The 23,123-nt window shown below is 47.6% G+C and overlaps 1 protein-coding gene across 4 annotated transcripts in view; it reads left to right on the forward strand.

Annotated features, from left to right (window-relative positions):
- depdc5 (DEP domain containing 5, GATOR1 subcomplex subunit) overlaps positions 1–23,123 on the forward strand; it is a 157,207-nt gene that overhangs the window by 81,685 nt on the left and 52,399 nt on the right. For 3 of the 4 annotated variants that reach the window (XM_080208529.1, XM_080208532.1, XM_080208531.1), the window contains exons 26-31: positions 6,939–7,099; positions 12,234–12,354; positions 15,378–15,545; positions 16,301–16,520; positions 17,968–18,101; positions 20,609–20,732. In XM_080208529.1, the coding sequence (XP_080064655.1) occupies positions 6,939–7,099; positions 12,234–12,354; positions 15,378–15,545; positions 16,301–16,520; positions 17,968–18,101; positions 20,609–20,732 (928 nt within the window). The remainder of the gene's footprint in view (positions 1–6,938; positions 7,100–12,233; positions 12,355–15,377; positions 15,546–16,300; positions 16,521–17,967; positions 18,102–20,608; positions 20,733–23,123) is intronic. The other variant, XM_080208530.1, reaches the window with a different exon arrangement.

The raw sequence follows: 23,123 nt of genomic DNA on the forward strand, positions 1-23,123 counted from the left end.
GGGATGTGGGTGGGGGGGGTGGTGGTTGGGTGGGGGTGTGGTTGGGTGGGGTGGGGGGGCTTGGGTGGGTTGGGGTGGGGTGGGGGCCTTGGGTGGGTGGGTTGGGGGTGGGGTTGGGGGGCTTGGGTGGGTTGGGGGTGGGGTGGGGGGCTTGGGTGGGTTGGTGGGTTGGGGGTGGGGTGGGGGGCTGGGCTGGGTGGGTGGGTTGGGGGTGGGGTTGGGGGGCTTGGGTGGGTTGGGGGTGGGGTGGGGGCTTGGGTGGGTTGGTGGGTTGGGGGTGGGGTGGGGGGCTTGGGTGGGTTGGTGGGTTGGGTGGGGGGCTTGGGTGGGTTGGGGGTGGGGTGGGGGGCTTGGGTGGGTTGGGGGTGGGGTGGGGGGCTTGGGTGGGTTGGGGGTGGGGTGGGGGGCTTGGGTGGGTTGGTGGGTTGGGGGTGGGGTGGGGGGCTTGGGTGGGTTGGTGGGTTGGGGGTGGGGTGGGGGGCTTGGGTGGGTTGGTGGGTTGGGGATGGGGTGGGGGGGTGGGGGGTTGGGTGGGTGGGTTGGTGGGTTGGGGGTGGGTTGGGTGGGTGGGTTGGTGGGTTGGGGGTGGGGTGGGGGGCTTGGGTGGGTTGGTGGGTGGGGATGGGGTGGGGGTTGGGTGGGTGGGTTGGGGGTGGGGTGGGGGGGTGGGGGGTGGGTGGGTGGGTTGGTGGGTTGGGGGTGGGGTGGGGGGCTTGCGGGGGTGGGTGGGTGGGTTGGTGGGTTGGGGGTGGGGTGGGGGGCTTGCGGGGGTGGGTGGGTGGGTTGGTGGGGGGGGTGGGTTGGGGAGGTAGGTGGGGGGTGGTTAGAGGCGTGGGGGGTGTTGGATGGTGTGCACTTGTTGTCAAAAAGGCATACGGCATGTTTGCCCTCATTGGCCGGACCATTGAGTTTAAAATTGGCAAGCCACATTGCAACTTTATAGAACCTTAGTTAGGCCGCACTTGAGTTCTGGGCACCACACTACCAGAGAGATGTGGAGGCTTTGGAGAGGATACAGACAGTGAAGAAAATTATCTCCGATTGCAACGGATCTTGATCAATTGGGCCAACGAATGGCAGATAGAGTTTAATTTAGACAAATGCAAGGTAATGCATTTTGGTAGATTTAAACAAGACAGGACTTATTCAGTTAATGGTCGGGCACTGGGGAGAGTTACAGAACAAAGAGATCGAGGAGTACGTGTTCATAGCTCCTTGAAAGTGGAGTCGTAGGTGGACAGGGGCAATTTTTCACACAGAGGGTGGTGAGTGCGTGGAACAAGCTGCAGAGGTAGGAGAGGCAGGCACAGTGTTGTCTTTTAAAGAGCATTTAGATAGTTACATGGATAAGATGGGTATAGGGGGATATGGGCCAAATGTGGGTGGCATGGACAGGTTGGGCCGAAGGACCTGATTCCATGCTGTAAACCTCTTATGACAGAAAAGATTTACCAGGATGTTGCCTGGTGTGGAGGGCATTAGTTATCAGGAGAGGTTGGAGAAACTTAGTTTGTTCTCACTGGAGGTTGAGGAGTGACCTGATAGAAGTCTACAGGGTTATGAGGGGCGTGGACAGAGTGGATAGTCAGAAGATTTTTCCCAGGGTGAAAGAGTCAATTACGAGGGGGCATAAGTTTAAGGTGCGAGGGGCAATGTTTAAAGGAGATGTACAAGGCAGGTTTTTTACACAGACAGTGGTGGCTGCCTGGAGCTCGCTGCCAGGGGAGGTAGTGACTTTTAAGGGGCGTCTGGACAAATACACGAATAGGATGGGAAGAGCGGGATATGGTCCCTGGAAGGGTGGGGGGTTTTATTCACTCAGCAGCATGGTTGGTGCAGGCTTGGAGGGCCGAAGGGCCTGTTTCTGTGCTGTAATATTCTTTGTTGTTTGCTGTACTGAGGATGGGAGATATGTGACGGGCACAGCAGATACAGTCATTAGCGGTTTTCAGATTGCAGCCTGCTTTTCAACTCCAGCTCCTCATTCCATGGACACCGTCTGATTTATGTTGTAAATCAATCAACCATAGGAGGCACTGTTCACTGAGGGTAATTGGTGTGTCCTGATGTACGCCTGCGGGCAATTGTGGGGGAGCAGGTTTTATGTTTGTGATAACACTCAGGACTTGGATGGGGAATCACTGACTGACCTTCCTGTAGGAATCATAGAATCCCTACAGTGCAGAGGGAGGCCATTTGGCCCATCGCGTCTGCACTGACAATGATCCCACCCAGGCCCTATCCCTGTAGCCCTATATATTTACTCTGCTGATCCCCTGACACTAAGGGCCAATTTAGCATGGCCAATCCACTAATCCACACGTTTTTGGACTGAGGGAGGAAACCGGAGCACCCAGAGGAATCCCACACAGACACAGGGAAAGTGTAAACTCTATACAGACAGTGACCCGAGGCTGGAATTGAACCCGAATCCCTGTCTCTGTGAGGCGGCAGTGCTAGCCGTTGTGCCGCCCTGTTTAATATGAACTCCCTGGGGACTGGTAATTAACTCACCAGGTGGAACTCGTATCCCGAGCCCTGTATGAAGCAGGCCCCTGAGTGGGTCCGTTATTCCACTGTCCCGGTTGGAACATGTTTGCGTTCACTACAGGTTTGTGGTTTTATTCTATTGTGCAATAAAGCACCATTCCTTTATAGCTGACTCCTGGAATTATTGTAGTGTTTGAAGAGATTCTGAGTTTCATATTGTTAACCCTCCCATTGATTGGAATTGGACCAGCCAGGTCCTCTACTTCCTGCCTTCCAGCAGATGTCAGTGTTTTACTATCGTTTCCCCCTCTCTGCAGATGCGGCAGTGATTGGAAACAGAATTTCTGAATACGCAGCTTGCTCTGAAATTCCTCAAGCTTCTTTGGACCTGTGCATCTTTAACAATGTGCGCCTTAGATTTTTTTAACAGGGTAATGGGCTCCGATATAAAGGAATGCAAAATGTAATCACTCCGTGCCCAGGTTGGTGATTGCTTCCTGGAAGGTCATGTTCCTTCAGTCCAGAAATATTCACAGCAGTTATAATGTTACCCCATCCTTCCTCAGCTACAACTGAAAGTTGCTGAAGATGCCTAATCTTTACTGATGCTCCAAATCTACACGCCAGTCATTTCCCAGTGTCTGTAAAGTATGGGGAGTCCTTTGTGAATTTACCAGAAGGTTCTTTCCTTCATTCAAGGAATGTGGGTGTCACTGGCTAAGCCAGCATTAATTACCCAACCCTGAGCACCCCCAAGAAGGTGGTGGTGGAGTTTCCTTCTTGAACCGCTGCCGTCCACATGATGTAGGCAAACCCACATTGCTGTCAGGGAGAGAGTCCCAAAGATAGAGTGAACAGTGATGTAATTTCCAAGTCAGGCCGGTGCACGGTTTGGAGGGGAATCTCCAGCTGGTGGTGGTCCCAGCTTTTGGCTGCCCTTGCCTGCTAGGTGTCAGGTCACAGGTTTGGAAGGTGCTATCAAAGGAGCCTTGCTGAGCTATTGTGATAAATCTTGTAGGTAGTGCACACGCTGCCACTGTGCATCGGTGGTGGGGGGGAGTGAATGTTTGTATGGGGTGCCAATTAAAGGGACTGCCGTGTCCTGGATGGTGTTGAGCTTCTTGAGTGTTGTTGGAGCTGCACTCATCCAGGTATACTCCTGACTTGTAGATGGTGGATAGGCTTTGGGGAGTTAGGAGGTGAGTAACTCACTGCAGGATTCCCAGCCTCTGACCTGCTGTTGCAGCCACTATATTTATACAGCTGGTCTAGTGCAGTTTCTGGTCAATGGTAACCCCAGGATGCTGAGGGTGGGGGAATTCAGCAATGACAATGTCATTGAATGTCAAGGAGCGATGGTTAAGGTTCTCTCTTGTGGAGACAGTCATTGCCTGGCTCTTGTGTGTCAGTCCAAGCCTGGATATTGTCCAGGTCTTGCTGCATTTGGACATGGACTGCTTCAGTATCTGAGGAGTCACGAATGGTGTTGAACATTGTGCAATCATCAACGACCATTCCACTTCTAACCTCGTGACAGTGGGAAGGTCATTGATGAAGCAGTTGAAGATGGTAGGGCCTAGGGCACTACCCTGTGGGACTCCTGCAGAGATGTCCTGGAGCTGAGATGACTGACCCTCCACAACCACAACCCCATCTTCCTTTGTGCAGGTACGGGAGAGTTCCCTCCTGATTCTCACTGATTCCAGTTTTACTGGGGCTCCTTGATGCCACACATTATTGCCTTGTGTCAAGGACAGTCATTCTCACCACACCTGGAGTTCAGCTCTTTCTGAACCAAGGCTGCAATGAGGTTAGGAGCTGAGTGACCCTGGTGGAGCCCAACCCGAGTGCCAGTGTGCAGTTATTTAGTAAATAAACGTGCCTTGGAGCCTTGTCGATGACAATATCCATCACTTTGCTGATGATTGAGAGTGGGTTGCTGGGATGGTAGTTGGCCAGCTTGGATTTGTCCTGTGTTTTGCGGACAGGGCACAACTGGGCAATTTTCCACAATGCCAGTTAGATGCCAGTGTTGTCAGTATAATGGAAGAGCTTGGCTAGGGGAGCAGCAAGTTCTGGAGCACAATTCTTCAGTAGTGTTGTCAGGGTCCCATTGCCTTTGCAGTATCCAGTACCTCCAGCTGTTCCTTGATATCACGTGGAGTGAATCAAGTTGGCTAGAGACTGATGTTTGTGATACTGGCAACGATGGATCATCCACTCAGAGCTCCTGACTGAACATTGTCGTGTGGAGCCTTGTCTCCAACATCACTGAGGGTGAAAATGTTCCTGGTGCTTCCTCCTCTTCCCTTTAGCTCTTTAATTGTTCACCACCATTCAGAGATGGATGTGGGAGGATGGCAGAGCTGTGATTGGAGCTCTTTGATTTGGTACCAGTCAGCTCTGACAATCAATACCGTCTTTCTAATATATTTATTAATTCATGGGACGTGTCCATTACTGACTGGGTCAGCATTTATTACCCACTGCCCTTGAGACTGTTAGAGCCTCTCGGTTGCTGTAAAGGTTCTGCTCCTTCATAAACTACCTTTATTTCTTTGATCCAACTCCACATACAATTCTCCCCAATGCCCCCTGTAGCTCCTTTATACATAATGACTTTTATTGAATAATTGATGTCAAATTAGGATTTAATTGGAAGGTCTGTTACCTGTCCCTAACAGAGAAGGTTGTGGTGATTTACCAGTTTGAACCGTTAGTTCATATGGTGTAGGTACCCCACAGTGTTGTTAGGGAAGGAGGGGGGGTTCCAGGATTTTGACCCAGTGACAGTGAAGGAATGGTGACATATTACCAAGTCAGGATGGAGAGGGACTTGGAGGGGAACCTGCAGGTGCAGTGTCCCATGTATCTGCTGCCCTTACTGTTGCTGCTATTTGCCATATTTGTGTTGTCGCTTGGAACTCATTTTTAGGTTGACCTGCTGCTCCTGCCGTGCCCTCCTGCACTCCTCATGTGTTAACAGAATCATAGAATCCCTACAGTGCAGAAGGAGACCATTCGGCCCATCAAAGTCTGCACCAACTCTCCAACAGAGCATCCCACCCAGGTTCATTCCCCATTAGCCCATGTATTTACTCCAACAATGCCCCTAACCAATATGTTTTGGGACACTAAGGGGAAATTTAGCATGGCCAATCCACCTAACCCACGCATCTTTGGACTGTGGGAAGAAACTGGAGCACCCGGAGGAAACCCTTGTAGACACGGGGCAAATGTGCAGGCTCCACACATACAGTCACCCAAGGCCGGAATTGAACCCAGGTCCCTGGTGCTGTGAGGCAATAGTGCCACCATGCCGCCGTTTTGTTGTCACCGGAGCAGTGGAAGGAGAGAGGAATTTGGTAGAGCGAGTGTGATCTGCCCTGTAGCCCTCTCCAGCCCTTTACACCATTGCAGTGACCCACAAAGAATGTAATGTCGTTCCGAGAGTGGACTGTAGGTCACGTGGTCAGAGAGGCCCATTAGCATGTTGTACCAAATGTGGGCCAATCACTCCTGCAATGCCCCTGTTAGCCATCGATTCAGGATGGCTCTGGCTCAGTGGTAGTGCCCATACGTCTGGGTCAAAAGATCCTGTGTTCCAAAGCAAGCTCTGAAGTCCAAGCCCACACCCTGTGCTGAGGGAGTGCTGTATTGTTGGAGGCGCCATCTTTAGGTAAGATGCTGAACCAGAACCCCATCTGGACCAACTGGAGGATGTAAGAGGTGCTATATAAATGCAAGTCTGCCACACAATCGTAGCAAAGCTAATGCAGGTTCTGCTGAACTGAGTCAGGGATCCTGCTGGAAAGTCTGTGTGTGGAGTGGATTGCCAAGCAAACCCCCAAAGCACCTCCTGTGGGAACAAAACCTTTGGATTGGGGAGTGGGCTCTGGAGAGGGGGAAGAGAGGGGTTTGGGGAATGGGCTCTGGGGTTTGGGGAGGGAGGAAGGAGTTTGGAGAGTAGAGGAGGGGGTTTTGCAGTGTGTTGGGGAGGGGGAGTGGGTTTGGAGGAGTGGGCTCTGGGTGTTTGGGGAGGGGGAGGAGATTTGGGGATTGGGGGTGGTTTGGAAGTTTGGGGAGTTGGGGGGGTGAGATTTTCTGTGCTTTGTTGCCTGTTGAATGATGCAAAATGTGCTAAAAGTGTAAAGTGAAAGTAAACAGGTGAATTGGTAAAATATAAATGAAAGCAAATTGTGCACTGGAGTTTTATGAAAAATGAGAATTAGTTTGTGCTTTGAACAAAAGGAAATATTTTTGGAAAATGTAACCACTCATTACAGCAGCCTAACAGGTGGATTATCCTTTGGGAGAGACACTATGGGGTGAGGTATAAGCCTGGATCTTCAGTCAGTGTGTGAAGGGATGACTGCGTTGTTATTGATGGTTTGATCTGAACTCAGTGTTGCTGCGCTTTCTGACATTGTTCTTCTGCTTGTTTGTAGGCGGGATGAGGACGGGCCTGTCCTGACAGCCCAGCAGGTATTTGAGGAGTTTATCTGCCAGCGCCTCATGCAGGGCTACCAGATTATAGTGCAGACCAAGAACAAGCTGTCTAACTCTGCAGCCTCAGCCCCTCTCAGCAGCAGCCCCCTCTACACCCGGGGTAAGGAGTCACACAGCCTGATTACTGAGCTGGAGCTTTGTGTTGGTCATTGAGTGTGATGGTTCTGCGATATGCCACCAAGGTGTCCAGGGCAGTTTCTAATCACACGAGTTTGCTAATGTTTTCACGTATTTCCCCTCGACACTGGAGTTGCCCACCATGTCCCCCATGAAGGAGGATAGACAGTGATGGAGCTTTCACTGCCTGGGATCTCTATCCAATGGATACAGTCTGCAAGTGTGCTTGTGTAAGTGCAGGATTGGACTGAGCTATGGTACCCCCACGGATGAACAGCCTTCAGTACCTCTGCTTACACATAAATAAGAACGTAAGAATTAGGAGCAGGAATAGGCTATCTGGCCCCTCGAGTCTGCACCGCCATTCAATTAGATCATAGCTGATCTTTGTGGACTCAGCTCCACTTACCCGCCCACTCACCATAACCCTTAATTCCTTTACTGTTCAAAAATTTATCTATCTTTGCCTTAAAAACATTCAGTGAAGTAGCCTCAACTGCTTCACTGAGCAGGGAATTCCACAGATTCACAACCCTTTGTGTGAAGAAGTTCCTCCTCAACTCAGTCCTAAATCTGCTTCCCCTTATTTTGAGGCTATGCCCCCTAGTTCTAATTTCACCTGCCAGCACTTCTATGTTATCATTCCGTTCCTAATCATATATGTTTCTATAAGATCTCCCCTCATTCTTCTAACCCCAATGAATATAGCCCCAGTCTACTCAGTTTCTCCTCAGAAACCAACCCTCTCAACTCCGGAATCAACCTAATGAATCTCCTCTGCACCCTCTCCAGTGCCAGTATATCCTTTCTCAAGTAAGGAGACCAGTACTGTACACAGTACTCCAGGTGTGGCCTCACCAACACCTTATACAGCTGCAACATAACCTCGCTGTTTTTAAACTCCATCCCTCCAGCAATGAAGGGTAAAATTCCATTTGCCTTCTTAATTACCTGCTGCACCTGCAAACCAACTCCTTGTGATTCCTGCACAAGGACACCCAGATCCCTCTGCACAGCAGAATGGTGCAATTTTTTACCATTTAAATAATAGTCCATTTTGCTGTTATTCCTACCAAAACGGATGATCTCACATTTACCAACACTGTACTCCATCTGCCAGACCCTCACCTACTCACTTTGATTATCTATATCCCTTTGCAGACTTCCAGCGTCCTCTGCACACTTTGCTCTTCCACCCATCTTAGTGTCATCTGCAAATTTTGACACACTGCACTTGTTCCCCAAATCCAAATCATCTATGTAAACCGTAAACAATTGCATTCCCAACACTGATCCCTGAGGCACACCGCTAGTCACTGATCGCCAACAAGAAAAACACCCATTTACCCCCACTCTTTGCTTTCTGTTAGTTAACCAACCCTCTATCCATGCCAATACATTACCCGTAACACCGTGCACCTTTATCTTATGTAGTAGTCTTTGGTGCGGCACCCATCAGGACCAGGAGACTTGTCTACCTTTAGTCCCATTAACTTGACCAACGCTACCTCTTTCGTGATAATGGTAGTTTCTATGTCCTCACCTGCCATAGCCTTCCTGTCATCAATTTTTGGCATGTTATTTGTGTCTTCCACTGCGAAGACCGACACAAAATACCTGTTCAATGCTCAGCCATTTTCTCATTTCCATTATTACACCCCCCTTCTCGTCCTCTAAAGGACCAATGTTTACTTTTGCCACTCTTTCTCGTTTTACATATTTGTAGAAACTTTTGCTATCTGTTTTTATATTCTGAGCTAGCTTACTCTCATAATCCATCTTACCTTTTTTTATAGCTTTTTTCGTGGCTTTCTGTTGACCTTTAAAGGTTTCCCAATCCTCTAGGTTCCCATTAATCTTTGCCACTTCGTATGCATTTTCTTTCAATTTGATACCCTCCTTTATTTCCTTAGATATTCATGGCTGATTATCTCTTTTTCTACAGTCCTTCCTTATCACTGGTATATATTTTTGCTGAGCACTGTGAAAGATCGCTTTGAAAGTCCTCCACTGTTCCTCAATTGTCCCACCATAAAGTTTTTGCTCCCAGTCTACCTTAGCCAACTCCCTCATCCCTTTATAGTCTCCTTTGTTTAAGCACAGGACACTGGTATTGGATTCTTTCTTCTCGCGCTCTATCTGTATTTTAAATTCAACTCCATACTGTGATTGCTTCTTCCAAGAGGATCCCTAACTGTAAGATCATTAATTACTCCTGTCTCATTACATAGGACCAGATCTAGGATAGTTTGCTCTCATGTCGGTTCTATTACATACTGTTCAAGGAAGCCATTGCGGATACGTTCTCTGAACTCCTCCTCAAGGCTGCCTTGAAGGAGGAGGATATATATTGGGCAGGGGATACAGGAGGTGACTTGGAACCATGCCCAGTCTTCATGGAGAGATCGGTTTGGCACAAAAAGAGCCAGAGTTGGCAAGTTGCAGCCACCTATTGTGAGAGCCCTTGTGATGGACCACCACTTTAAAGCAGAGAGGGAAATGTTTATTTTGTTTGGGACAGTCTGTGGTCACCCTTTCATCGACTTGTCCTGAGGCAACGTAAAGACTCCCATCTCCATCGAGACATCCCACTGACTCTTTACCAGCTGCGCCCCCACCCCCAAAAGTCACTCCCCCCTGCTGCATGGAAATATGGGAAATTGGACCAGGAGGAGGCCATTCAGCCCTTTAGGCCTCTTCCACCATTCATTATGATCATGGCTGATCATCCAACTCAATAGCCTGATCCCACCTTTACCCCAGTCCTTTAATCTCCTTCACCCCAAGTGCTATATCTAACTGCTTCTTAAATCAGAAAATGTTTTGGCTCAAGAAGGCATATGGCCTTCATCAACCGGGGCATTGAGTTCAAAAATTGGCAAGTCACGTTGCAGATTTATAGAATCTTAGTTAAGTCGCATTTGGAATATAGTTTTCAATTCTGGTCGCCACACTACCAGAAGTGGGGGCTTTGGAGAGGGTACAGAAAAGATTTACCAGGATGTTGCCAGGAATGGAGGGCATTTGCTATGAAGAGAGGTTGGAGAAACTTGGTTTGTTTTCACTGGAGCAATGGGAGTTGAGGATGACCTGATAGAAGTCTACAAGATCATGAGAGACATGGACACAATGGATAGTTAGAAGCTTTTTCCCAGGGTGGAAGAGTCAATTACTGGGGGCATAAATTTAAAGCGTGAGGGGCAAGGTTTAAAGGAAATGTACAGGGCAGATTTTTACACAGAGAGTAGTGGGTTTCTAGAACCTGTTGCCGGGGGAGATAGTGGAAGCAGATACGGTAGTGACTTTTAAGGGACGTCTTGACAAGTACATGAATAGGATGGGAATAGAGGGATATGGTTCCTGGAAGGGTAGAGGGTTTTAGTTAAGTTGGGCAGCATGGTTGGTGCAGGCGTGGAGGGCCGAAGGGCCTGTTCCTGTGCTGTAATTTTCTTTGTTCTTTGTTCTAATTGCTTTCTGTGGTAGTGAATTCCACACATTCATCTCTCTCTAGGTGAAGAAATTCCTCCTCATCTCCGTCCTAAACGATCTCGCCCTTATCCTCAAACTGTGACCTCCTGCTTCTGGACTCCCCACATCGGGAACATCCTTCCTGCATCTACCCTGTCGAGTCCTGTTAGAATTTTCTAAGTTTCTACGAGATCCCACTTCATTCTTCTAAACTCCAGCGAATACAACCCTAACCAACTCGATCTCTCTTTGTACACCAGTCCCACCAACCCAAGAATCAGGCTGATAAACCAGGCTGGTTCCTGGGAAGGCAGGTCTTTCACATGAGGAGAGACTAAGTCGGTTAGAGTTATATTCATTGGAGTTTAGAAGAGTGAGAGGGGATGTCATAGAAACTTGTAAAATTCTAACGAGGTTAGACAAGTTGGATTCAGAAAGAATGTTCCCGATGGTGGGGGAGTCCAGAACTAGGGGTCAGAGTTTGCGGATAACGGGTAAACCTTTTAGGACCGAGGTGAGGAGAAATTTCTTCATCCAGAGGGTGGTGACTGTGTGGAATTCACGACTACAGAAAGTCATTGAAACCAAAACATTTTCTGATTTCAAGAAGAAATTGGATTTAGCACTTGGGTCTAAAGAGATCAGGGGATATGGGGATAGGGTGAGATCAAGAAATTGAATTTGATGATCAGCCATGATCCAAAAGAATGGTGGAGTAGGCTCAAAGGGCCAAATGGCCTCCTTCTGCTTCTAGTTTCTATGCAAGTCTTCTCTGTATTTCCATTATAGCAAGAACATCCTTCCTCAGATACGGACCAAAACTGCACACAATATTCCAGGCATGGTCTCACTAAGGCCCTGTAGAATCTGGAGAACGATGACGATGTGACTAAGATCAGCCATGATCCCAGTGAATGATGGAACAGACCCGAGAGGCTCAATTATCAACTCCTCTTCCTGTTCCGTCATTGGCCACTCTCTTTGAGTGAAGGAAAGTGTATGATCCCCTGATCTTCCTGCCTTTGTGACAGAGCGAATGCAAAGCCAAGCTGTGAGTTGAAGGTCAGCACATAGACCATTAACAAAACCATACCTACAACTTCTTGTGACCATTATAGGTCTCTGGGATCTAACTGGTCTCTGTAGTAGATCCTGCTGCCGAGATCCCACAGGCCAGTCAGCAAGACATTGGGATTTCGGCAGTGAGTTAACACTGACCATGCTATATTTGAAAGATTCTTTCAGGTCAGCTTTACCTAGAGTCATAAAGATATGCATCACGGAAACAGGCCCTTTGGCCCAACTTGTCCATGCCAACCAGGATTCCTAAACTGTATTAATTCCATTTGCCTGTATTTGGCCCATATCCGTCTAAACCTTTCCCATCCATGTACCTGTTCAAATGTATTGTACCTGCAGCTCAGTTCAGACACGCACCACCCACTGTGTGAAGAAGTTGCCCCTCCTGTCCCTTTTAAACCTTTCCACTCTCACCTTAAACCTCTGCCCTCTAGTTTTGGACTCCCCTACCCTGGGGAAAAGTCCGTGGCTATTCATCTGTGCCCCTCGTGATTTTATAAACGCCTGTAATAGTTCTGAAATGCCTGGGTGCAGCTTCTCAGTGACCGGTGTGGTGTCTGTGTCCACAGGCCTGGTGTCTCGGAACAAGCTGGAGGAGGAGGAGACGGCCTATTGGCTGAGTATGGGGCGCACCTTTCATAAGGTCTGCTTAAAAGACAAGATTATAACCGTCACACGCTACCTACCCAAGTAAGTGTGGAGTGAGTGAATGATTCCAGTCACCGTGCTGGGTTTGGATAGTTTAATCAAGGTGGGATGGACGGTTTGCCATTATTTTCTGTCTTACTTCAAAGGAAAAGGAGAGCACAGGTTTGTAAATGAGAGTGTGCCTCGAGTGTTTAACTAGCCCAACTCAAGGCCGCACAGTGATGGGTGCCATCTGGGTGTCGCAGAGATCTGTGACCTGGTTTTATAAGCCAGTTTGACAAGTGGCCTCGTTCTGTGCCGTGACCTTTCTGTGGTTGGATTAAATCTTCAGCAGTGAAAAGCTTGGCTAAGTATTCACTGAGATCAAAGCAGGTCATCACTGGATCACTGCTCTTAAACATCAAAACTGTAAAATATCTGAAACAAAATGAGCAAAATAAATTGCACTTACTTCGCAACTTCCATGACTTTGGGGATCCAATCAAGTAATTTACTGCCTCTATTTGAATTGTACGTGGTATTATCACCCAGCTTTGTGGCCTCCTGTATTTTTTCCCAGGTGCCTTGCTTTGTGGTTGCTCTGCACCCTCTCACACTCATGCCTGAGATGTTGAGTGGTGATATCTTAGCCAGGTTAGTGAGCCATCTTCAGGTTGGCAAACTGTGTGACCCCTAGGGTTGACAATCGATATGAATGACTTTGAAGGAATGGCAGTACTGTCGCCATATTTGCTGGTGAAACAACAATAGGCAAGAAAACAAGTTGTGAAGAGGACGCAAAGAGGTGAATTTTCCCAGGAATCAGAGTGGGGGCAGGATGGACCTTTGGAAGGTCCATGGATCTTGGGCAGGATTTTCTCAATTTAGGGCAAGTGCGTCTGGAAAATCCCGCCCAGAGAGTCTATAAAGGGCTATAGATAGGGTATGTGAGTGTGCAAAGATTTGACAGGTTGAGTAGCATGAGGGGAAATGTGAGGTTGTCCACTTTGGCAGGAAGAATAGAAAAGCAGAGCACTATTTAAATAGAGAGTTTAGAATGCTGTGCTACAGACGGATCTGGGTGTCATTGTACACAAATCACAAGAAGTCAGCACGCATGTTCAGCAAGTAATTGGGAAGACAAATGGAATATTGTCTTTTATTGCAAGGGAGTATAGAAGTAGGGAATTTTTGCTATAGCTGTGCAGGGCAGTAGTGAGACCGCACTCGCAGGAGGGGTATACTCACATGGCGAGTTGGTTCAGAGAAGGTTGATAAGGCTGACCATTGGATTGAAGGGCTTATCTCATAAAGAGTTGAGCAAGTTGGACCCATATTCGTTGCTTTAGAAGAATGAGAAGTGATCTTATTGAAATATTTTTGGTCTGAGGGAGCTTGGCAAAGTAGATGCTTGGAGGATTTTCCCCTCATGGGGAAATCCAGTATTTATCACTGCTGCCTCACATCACCAGGGACTCGGGTTCAATTCCGGCCTTGGATAACTGTCTGCGGAGTTTGCACATTCTGCCCCTGTCTGTGGATTTCCACCCCGTTCTCCAGTTTCCTCCCACAGTCCAAAGGTGTGCTAGTTAGGTGGATTGGCCATGCTAAATTGTCCCTTAGCATCCAAAGATGTTGAGATTAGATGGATTAGCCAGGTTGAAGTGTGGGGTTTTAGGGATAGGGTGAGGGAATGTGCCTGCAGAAGGTACTCTGTTAGAGAGTTGGTATTGATGGCTTGATGGGCTGAATGGCCTCCTGCACTGTACAGATTATATAATGGGCAGTTTTTTGAAATAAGTGGCCAGCTTTTTTTTCTTCCAAGACAGGTAGTCCAAGTGGTTCTCTGGGACTTTGTCCTCGTTAGTTGGTTATATTTTAGGCCCTCTATCCTCACCTCACACATCCATCACTTTCCTACCCAACACCCATGTCACCTCCATTCCAGCTCAGTGTTAACTCATGTCCTACAGTCAGCCCCATGAACTCTATCAACCCCATGCTAAAGAATAGCCTTTCCATGCTCGTTCACCCAATATACACAATGTACAGAATCAATGAAACTTCAAAGATAGCCCAGACTCATCAAAAATATTGAGTGAATTTGTTTACTCAGATGCAGAGAAGTATTGCTTTGCACGATTGACATCCTTATGAAGTTATAAGTTATTTTTTCCTTTGAGACATTGCAGTTACTTTGGGACAGATTCTTTGATTCAGGAAGGAGACTGGGAGTTGGTGAGGAGTGGGCTCTGTTTCCACGCAGAGTGGAGCAGGGAGATGTCTTGCTGTGTAACTCTAGCAGGCACAGGAAGAAGTCTCACAACACCAGGTTAAAGTCCAACAGCTTTATTTGGTAGCAAAAGCCACTAGCTTTCAGGCCTCTGACCCTTCGTCATGTGAGTGGACTCTGGTAGGCCCAGAAACAACTGCAAGTCGATCGACGTGAGCTTCTGAAGGAAACCTATATCTGAAAAAGAATGCTTTCCCTTCAGTTCTTGAAGTCTGCACCTTTCTAGGGTGGAAATGAGTTTGGGAAGTGAGGAGTCAAAATAAATGATGGCTTTCAGCCTGTGTATTTTATACTGTTTCAAAAACCACATTGACCTCTTTCCCCTTTCATTCTGCGAGTGTTTCATGGTGAGGGAGTGGGGAAAGAAATGAATTGGGGCAGCACGATAGCGCACTGGTTAGCACTGCTACCTCACAGCACCAGGTTCAATTCCGGCCTTGGGTGACTGTCTGTGTGGAGTTTGCACATTCTCCCCGTGTCTGCGTGGGTTTCCTCTGGGTGCTCCGGTTTCCTTCCACACTCCAAACATGTGCTGGTTAGATGGATTGGCCATGCTAAATTGCTCTGTTAATGTTCCAAGATGTGTAGGTTGGATGGATTAGCCATGGGAAATGTTTGGGGTTGCAGGGATAGGGTGGGAAGAGGGTCTGGGTAAGACACTCTGTCTGAGAGACAGTGTAGACTCAATGGGCCGAATGGTCTTTGCTGCACTGCAGGAATTCCACGATTGCAGAAACTAGGATCAGTAGCTGTGTTCTGCCTTTTGACTGCTGCTTTCTTTGGTCTGGATCAGGTATCCTTATGAGTCTGCTCAGATTCAGTACAGTTACAGCCTCTGCCCACCGCACTCCAGCACCGAGTTTGTTTCCTGTTGGGTAGAGTTCTCCCACGAGCGGCTGGAGGAGTACAAGTGGAATTACCTGGATCAGTACATCTGCTCGTCAGGCTCTGAGGATTTCAGGTACGTGTCTCCTCGTCCCATCATTAAACCCCCACCAGGACTCCAACTTCTTTTTCTGATCAATCGGCGTAAGAGTAACACTGACGCTGTGTCACTGAACTCGACACAGGAGCTGAAGAATACAACTCTGTGTTCTGGGCTCACACTGACATACAGCTGGAGAGAGAGGGGGGCACTGGAGAATATTGTATACGCTTACTGCAGGTTTATACTAAAAGGGTTTTAAGTACTATCAGCTATGTGCAAGATCGTGTGTGAATGGGGAGTCAGCTGGACCAGACCAGGAGCAGAAATCTCAGTAAGATTCACCTCGCTCCAGACATGATAACTCCAATGTTCTCCTGGCCCTGGAGTTCGTTGCAATCTCTGGCCTTGCTCCTCCCCGTCTTTATATCCTCCAACCCTCAGGATCTCTACATCCTCCAATTCTGGCCTCTTGACCATCCCTCAGTTTAATCTCTCCACCATTGGTTGGCATGCTGTGTATCCCAAATAGGAGCTCTGGAATTCTCTCTCTGAACCTTCCTGCCCCTCTCTCTACCTTTACAACATTCCTTATAAACTACCTCTTTGATGAGCTTTTCGGCCTCCCGTCCTGATGTCACCCTGTGCATCTTGCTGTCAAATTTGGTCCAACAACTCTCGTGTGGAGGAACCTCAGATATATGTGCTATGTTAAAGGTGCTATGTAAGTTGTTGTTGTGAGTGAGAGGCTGACAGCACTAGGTAAATTCACATGGGTTGCTGCCTGACAGCCTGATCGAATCCCTGAAGTTCTGGCGAACCAGGTTCCTGTTGTTGCCCGCCTGCGTAACGGCTACAAAACGGATCATGGAGGGAGAGAGCCGCTGTGACGTCTACGGGGAGAAGCTGCGCTCTGACCAGGAGGAGTGGCAGCTGCAGGATGGCTTCATCCGGTTTGTGGAGGGTTTGAACCGAATCCGGAGAAGGCATCGCTCCGACAGGATCATACGGGTGAGAATGCATCTTTTTACAGTGGAGCTACTGGTAACCTAGACAGTGGGGTGTTTATAGGAGGTGGGGTGTTTTTAATCCCTTTAAAGTACTAGGCTGTCAATAATTTGCTCTATCTCACTGGATCTGTGTAAATTTATAATTTTAGATAAATCAGATGGTTAGTTTTAGCCTGGTGCGATATTTAGCATAGCGGCATTGAGATGTCCAATGGTTAGATCGTGTAGTTAGAGGATAATTCTAGGCCTATTATCGCAGTCATGGAACGTATAAAAGCACAGATCTTAAATCAAAAGAGACTTGAATTGCTCATGGAAGTGAGATTTTGCAGTGAACCGAGATATAAAATGATTTTGATGCATTGCAATAGGTGGTCCTACCAGATCGTAGCGATTTGAGGATCTGTTTGGGTCTGTGTTTTCTATCTGCTCATTGCACAGTGTGGGAACGTTGTGATGGATCAGAATATAAAATATTTAACACTGGAAGATTGAAAATAATTTTGATCTTGTCTGGGAGTTAACATTCCTGTTACCCTTTTGTTTTCCTCTGTTTATTGAGATTGATTCTCACAGGGAGAGGCTGGGATTGATTCCCAGAGTGGGGGTGAGGCTGGGATTGATTCCCAGAGTGGGGGTGAGGCTGGGATTGATTCCCAGAGGGCGGGGTGAGGCTGGGATTGATTCCCAGAGGGCGGGGAGAGGCTGGGATTGATTCCCAGAGTGGGGGTGAGGCTGGGATTGATTCCCAGAGGGCGGGGTGAGGCTGGGATTGATTCCCAGAGTGGGGGTGAGGCTGGGATTGATTCCCAGAGGGCGGGGAGAGGCTGGGATTGATTCCCAGAGGGCGGGGAGAGGCTGGGATTGATTCCCAGAGTGGGGGTGAGGCTGGGATTAATTCCCAGAGGGCGGGGAGAGGCTGGGATTGATTCCCAGAGGGCGGGGAGAGGCTGGGATTGATTCCCAGAGTGGGGGTGAGGCTGGGATTGATTCCCAGAGGGCGGGGAGAGGCTGGGATTGATTCCCAGAGGGCGGGGAGAGGCTGGGATTGATTCCCAGAGTGGGGGTGAGGCTGGGATTAATTCCCAGAGGGCGGGGAGAGGCTGGGATTGATTCCCAGAGGGCGGGGAGAGGCTGGGATTGATTCCCAGAGTGGGGGTGAGGCTGGGATTGATTCCCAGAGGGCGGGGAGAGGCTGGGATTGATTCCCAGAGGGCGGGGAGAGGCTGGGATTGATTCCCAGAGAGGGGGAGAGGCTGGGATTGATTCCCAGAGGGCGGGGAGAGGCTGGGATTGATTCCCAGAGGGCGGGGAGAGGCTGGGATTGATTCCCAGAGGGCGGGGAGAGGCTGGGATTGATTCCCAGAGGGCGGGGAGAGGCTGGTTTTCAGCTGCTCGTGAACACAGGGTCTGTTTAACTCATGCAGGTTTTCCTATTCACCTTTCAGAAGGGGGTTCCCATTAAAGGCCTGCAGGTGACAGGGCCCATCTCAAACTATCCCACTGAGCCAGCTGGCCCACCTCTCGGGAAGAAGGGAACGTCCGCTTTGTCAGCTTTGTTGGAGATGGAGGCCAACCAGAGGTGAGGTCTCCTTTTGTATTGAGTTTCCTGGTTACACAAGTTAGTCGCATAGAAAACAGGTACAGACGTAGACCATTTGGCCCTTCGAGCCTGTACCACCATTCAAATGCTCCAAACATTCTTTGCTTTAACTGGATGAGTTCACTCAAACTGTTAAATGGAACAACAAATGTGGAGCAAGATAGTGTCCGATAACTCGGGTAAAAAGAGGGATAGTTTTCCTCAGAGTTCATGCTTGCTCCCAGTTGAAAAAGCAATATGCTTTATTTGTGATGGTAATCATTAGGACAAAAGAGGATACTTCTTTTGAAAAAAAAGTTACCTCTTCAAGAGTAACAATGTGATTAGCTGGGGTCCCAGCTCTGAACCCTGTGGTGCCCCACTAGTCATTGCCAGCCACTCTGAAAGGGACCCATTTATTCCCACTCTGCTTCCTGTCTGCCAATTAGTTCTCTATCCAAATCAATACATCACCCTAATATCAGGAGCTTTAAGTTTTCTCACTAATCTCTTGTGTGGGACCTTGTCAAAAGCCTTTTGAAAGTCCAGATACACAACATCCACTGGTTCACCCTTGTCCACCCTACTGGTCACATCCTCTCAAAATTCCAGAAGCTTTCCCTTTAGTGAATCCAAGCAGATCCTGTCACTGCTTTCCAAATGCTCAACTATTACATCCTTAATAATTGACTCCAGCATTTTTCCCACCACCGATGTCAGGCTAACCTGTCTAAAATTCCCTGTCTTCTCTCTCCCTCCTTTTTCAAAAAGTGTGGTTGCATTAGCTGCACCTCAATCCATTGGAACTCTTCCAGAGTCTGTAGAATGCTGGAAAATGATTGCCAATGTGTCTGCTATGTCTAGAGCCACTTCCTTTAGTATTCTGGGATACAGAGCATCAGGCTCTGGATTTATCAGGTTTTAATCCAAACTATTTCCTGAATACAATTTCTTGACTAATAAAAGATTTCCTGCAGTTCCTTCTTCATTCTAGACCCTCTGTGCCCTAGTATTTCTGGAGGGTTATTTGTGTCTCCACATTGAAGACAGATCCAGAGTATTCGTTCAGTTAGTCTGCCATCTTTTTGTTGCCAGTTGTGATTCTAACTGTAAGGGACCTACATTTGTTTTCACCAGTCTTTTTCTCTTCACGTATCTGTAGAAACTTTTCCAGTCAGTTTTTATGTTTCCTGCAAGCCTCCTCTCTTGTTCTATTTTCCCTTTTCAAATTAAATCCTTTGTCTTCCTCTGCTGGATTTTAAATTTCTCCCAGTCCTTGGGTTGTTGCTTTTTCTGGTCAACTTATATGCCTTATATGTACAGTTGTCGTAGTTCATCCATGTGTTCTTTAGATGTCTGCCATTGCCTACTCACTGTCAACCCTTAAGTATCCTTTGCCAGCTTATCCTAGCCAATGCACGTCTCATACCATCAAGGTTAGCTTTCCTCAAGTTCAGGATTCTAATCACAGATTTAACTGTCACTCTCTATCTTAATGAAGAATTTTATGGTCACTCTTTTCCAAAGGAGCTCGCACCACAAGGTTGCTAATTAATCCTCTCATTACACAATACCCAGTCTAGGATGGCCTGCTCTCCTCGACAGATTGGTTGAGTAAACCATCTCTTATACGTTCCAGGAAATCCTCCTCCATCACGTTGTTGCCAGTTTGGTGAGCCCAGGCAATATGCAGATTGTTAGTAACTGCTGTACCCTTACTCCTCGCATCTTAAATTTCCTGCTTGATCCCCAATCTCACTGCTACTGTTTGGTGGCCTATACACAACTCCCACTAATGATTTGAGTCCTTTAGAGTTCCGCAGCTCCACCCATACAGATTTCACATCGTTTGGACTAATGTCCTTTCTTACTATTGCGTTAATCTCCTCTTTAACCAGCAACCCCCCCCCCCCCCTTCCCTTTGCATCTATCTTTCCTGAGTATTGAATACTCCTGGATGTTGAGTTGTTGTCCCTGGACGCCCTGGATTCTGATCTCTGTGACGGTACACATTGCCTCCAGTGTTTGTCAGTGGTGGAGGACGTGTGTGTTTTTGGGTGATGCGCTAATCAAGCGAACTGCTTTGTTCTGGATGGTGTCGAGTGTTGTTGGAGCTGCACCCACCCAGACCAGAGCAGACTGTTCCATCACACTCCTGACTTGTACCTTGTAGATGATGGACAGGCTTTGGGGAATCAGGTGGTGAGTTACATACCAGAGAATTCACAGCCCTGACCTACCGCAATATGACTGATCTAGTTCAGTATCTGGTCGGTGGTAACCCCCCAGGATGATGGCCCTTTAATTAAACCCACCTTATAACAACACAACGAGGAGAAGCTCGGAATCCACATCCTGCTGTTAAAGGGATTCTAGATGGAGGTGGCACTCATCCTGCCTCAGGCCACTTGAATCTCAGCTACAAGGTTCAGTTCAGCACTGCTGCCGAGTTACCGTCTGCTTTACAAATGAAGGTGTGAATATATTTCTCTCCTAATTGCCTGTAGGAGCTTTGAGGAGCAGCAAGCCGCAGTGCATTCTGGGAAAGGTGCTGGTTCAGCCTCTGACAGCGCTCCGCACTCTGGGGCAAATGTTGCCATCACTCCCAGCTATGTCGACAGCCCGAGGAAGGTAAGAGGAGTGCTCGTGTTCCTTATCGCTGCATTCTTTTCACCTGTTTGAGTCACAAGCATTGTTTCTGGTGTGTTTGCTGTCCAGAGCATCCTAATAGATCCTGTGTCCCCAGTGCCCAGTTAAACCAGGTAGAAAAACATTCCCCTTTTTTTTTGCCAAGATAAACCCGGTGTTAAAAGTTAAAGTTTATTTATTAGTCGCAAGTAAGGCTTACATTAACACTGCAATGAAGTTACTGTGAAATTCCCCTAATTGCCACAGTTCAGTGCCCGTTCGCATCTAACCAGCAAATCTTTCAGAATGTGGGTGGAAACCAGAGCTCCTGGAGGAAACCCACGTAGACACGGGGAGAACACACAGACTCCATACAGACAGTGACCCAAGCTGGGAATTGAACCTGGGTCCCTGACACTGTGAAGCAGCAGTGCTAACCACTGTGCCACTGTGCTGCCCCGAGTGGTGTTGCCACTCCTGTTTTATATATTGGCATCATTGTGCTGCTAGTACTGTGGCACGTACAGCACAATGCTTAAATATTGTGAAAAATGTGTGGTAATATTCATTCTCCTAGCTATTTGCTCTTAACATTTCTGACAACAGTCCCATACTTGTTAGGGACCAGATCAGACACCCCCATGGTATATTATGAAGTTAGACGAGACCCCAACTATTTTTTTTTAAATTTTGGCATGAGTGTGAAGATGGTGGGGGCGGGGGTGGAGTTTTCCCATTCAGCCTACCACGGGATTCATAGCAGGTCGGGGGTGGTGTGGGGGCATCCCACGCAAAGGGCTGTTGACCTCGGGCAGGATTTCCTGGTTTTGGGGCAAAGGCAGCTGGAAAATCCTGCTCAAGATGTTTCATTCCAGGTATGACACACAAAGAAGCTTTTTTAAAACAAACTTTATGTTTAACAATATAGTTTAACTGTAATAAATGAAATAGCTTAACTTTTACCAATTGAAATATCTAAACGTGACAAGATACAATTCTTAACTGCTAATCTATCTCTATTAGTTCCAATTCAAGCAGTATTCGTCATGGGCTTAAAATCTTCTTCAAAATCAGTTTGTAAGCAACGCAGGCTTACCTGCCGGTATGTGGGCTGCCACTTCTCAAGCCTCTAGAATAACTCTGGAGAAAGAGACCTATTTTTCTGAGCAAGTCACAAATAGCAGACTCCAGAGAGGGGGAGAGAGAATGACCTCTTGCTTCTTTCAGATCCAAGCAGAAAACTGTTTTTCCCTGTAAACTTAACTCCTCCCATTCACACATGGCTCTTAGCAATCAAACTAATTACTCTGAAACCCCAGGGGAAAAACCAAAACTAAACAAAAATGCATGAACTCAGATTAAAACAAAATCCATTAGTGAAAATCAGTTCTTCTCCTACATTCTCAACATGGAACTGCCTGATGCAGACAAATTGGCTCTGTGTATACAGAGCTGAATTCTAAACATACCCCTCACAAGGAACATGATGAAAATACATTTCTTAAAGGCACAGTGTCGTCACAATCTTCCCAATACTTTGTTATATGCCTGTGTGCAGTCTTGTTCATGGTTACTGTATGTTTTGCCACAGTTCAGAAGGGCTTGGTCTGCAAATTGCACACAACCTTCGTGACGGCCCTGTATTGAGAAGGTAAAATTTAAAATCGTGACGCAAAATTGAACCATGTTTCTTGTTTAAAAATGAAAGCAAAAAGCTGTGGATCCTGGAGGCCTGCAGTAAACATTGAAAATGATGTGCATGCACAGCAAGTCAGGCATCGTCTGTATAGACAGAAAGATTTATTGGCCTGATTTTAACCCATGCAAAACTCATCCACTTGCGCAGAGTTAAAATCAGACCCAGGGTCTCAGGTTAAATGGGAGAAGTTACGCTGGCACGTTGTGGATTAGAAGTGAGCAGTGTTTCTGGTCATTCCTGTAGTAAGCAGCAACAAGTTTTAATAGAACAACAAGTTGTATTTATATAGTGCCTGTTATTTAAACATTCAAAGCGTTTCACGGGAACATGACACTCAGCGACACGGGGGGATAATTGATTAGACAATTAGCAGCATGGACAATGAGGTTTAAGTGCCTTAAAGCGGGGAAACAATGCAGAAGGAATTTTGGGGTCTTGGGAGGGAAGTCCGGATCTCGGGAGAGGATTCCGGAGCTTAGGGTCCAGGCAGCTGAAAGCAGGGCCAACGTTAGTGGAGCGATCGAGGATGCAGAGGAGGGCAGAGATCTCGGAGGGTTGTAGGGCTGGAGGAGATTACAGAGATAGGGAGGGGCAAGTCTAAGGAGGGATTTGTAAACATAGTTGAGAATTTTAAAATAAAGATGATGTTTGACCAGGATGCAGTGTGGGTCAGTGAGCACAGAGTGATGGGTGTA

Source organism: Carcharhinus amblyrhynchos, chromosome 20 (assembly GCF_965287045.1).
Source record: "Carcharhinus amblyrhynchos chromosome 20, sCarAmb.v2.hapA, whole genome shotgun sequence".
In the NCBI taxonomy this organism is placed as follows: Eukaryota; Metazoa; Chordata; class Chondrichthyes; order Carcharhiniformes; family Carcharhinidae; genus Carcharhinus; species Carcharhinus amblyrhynchos.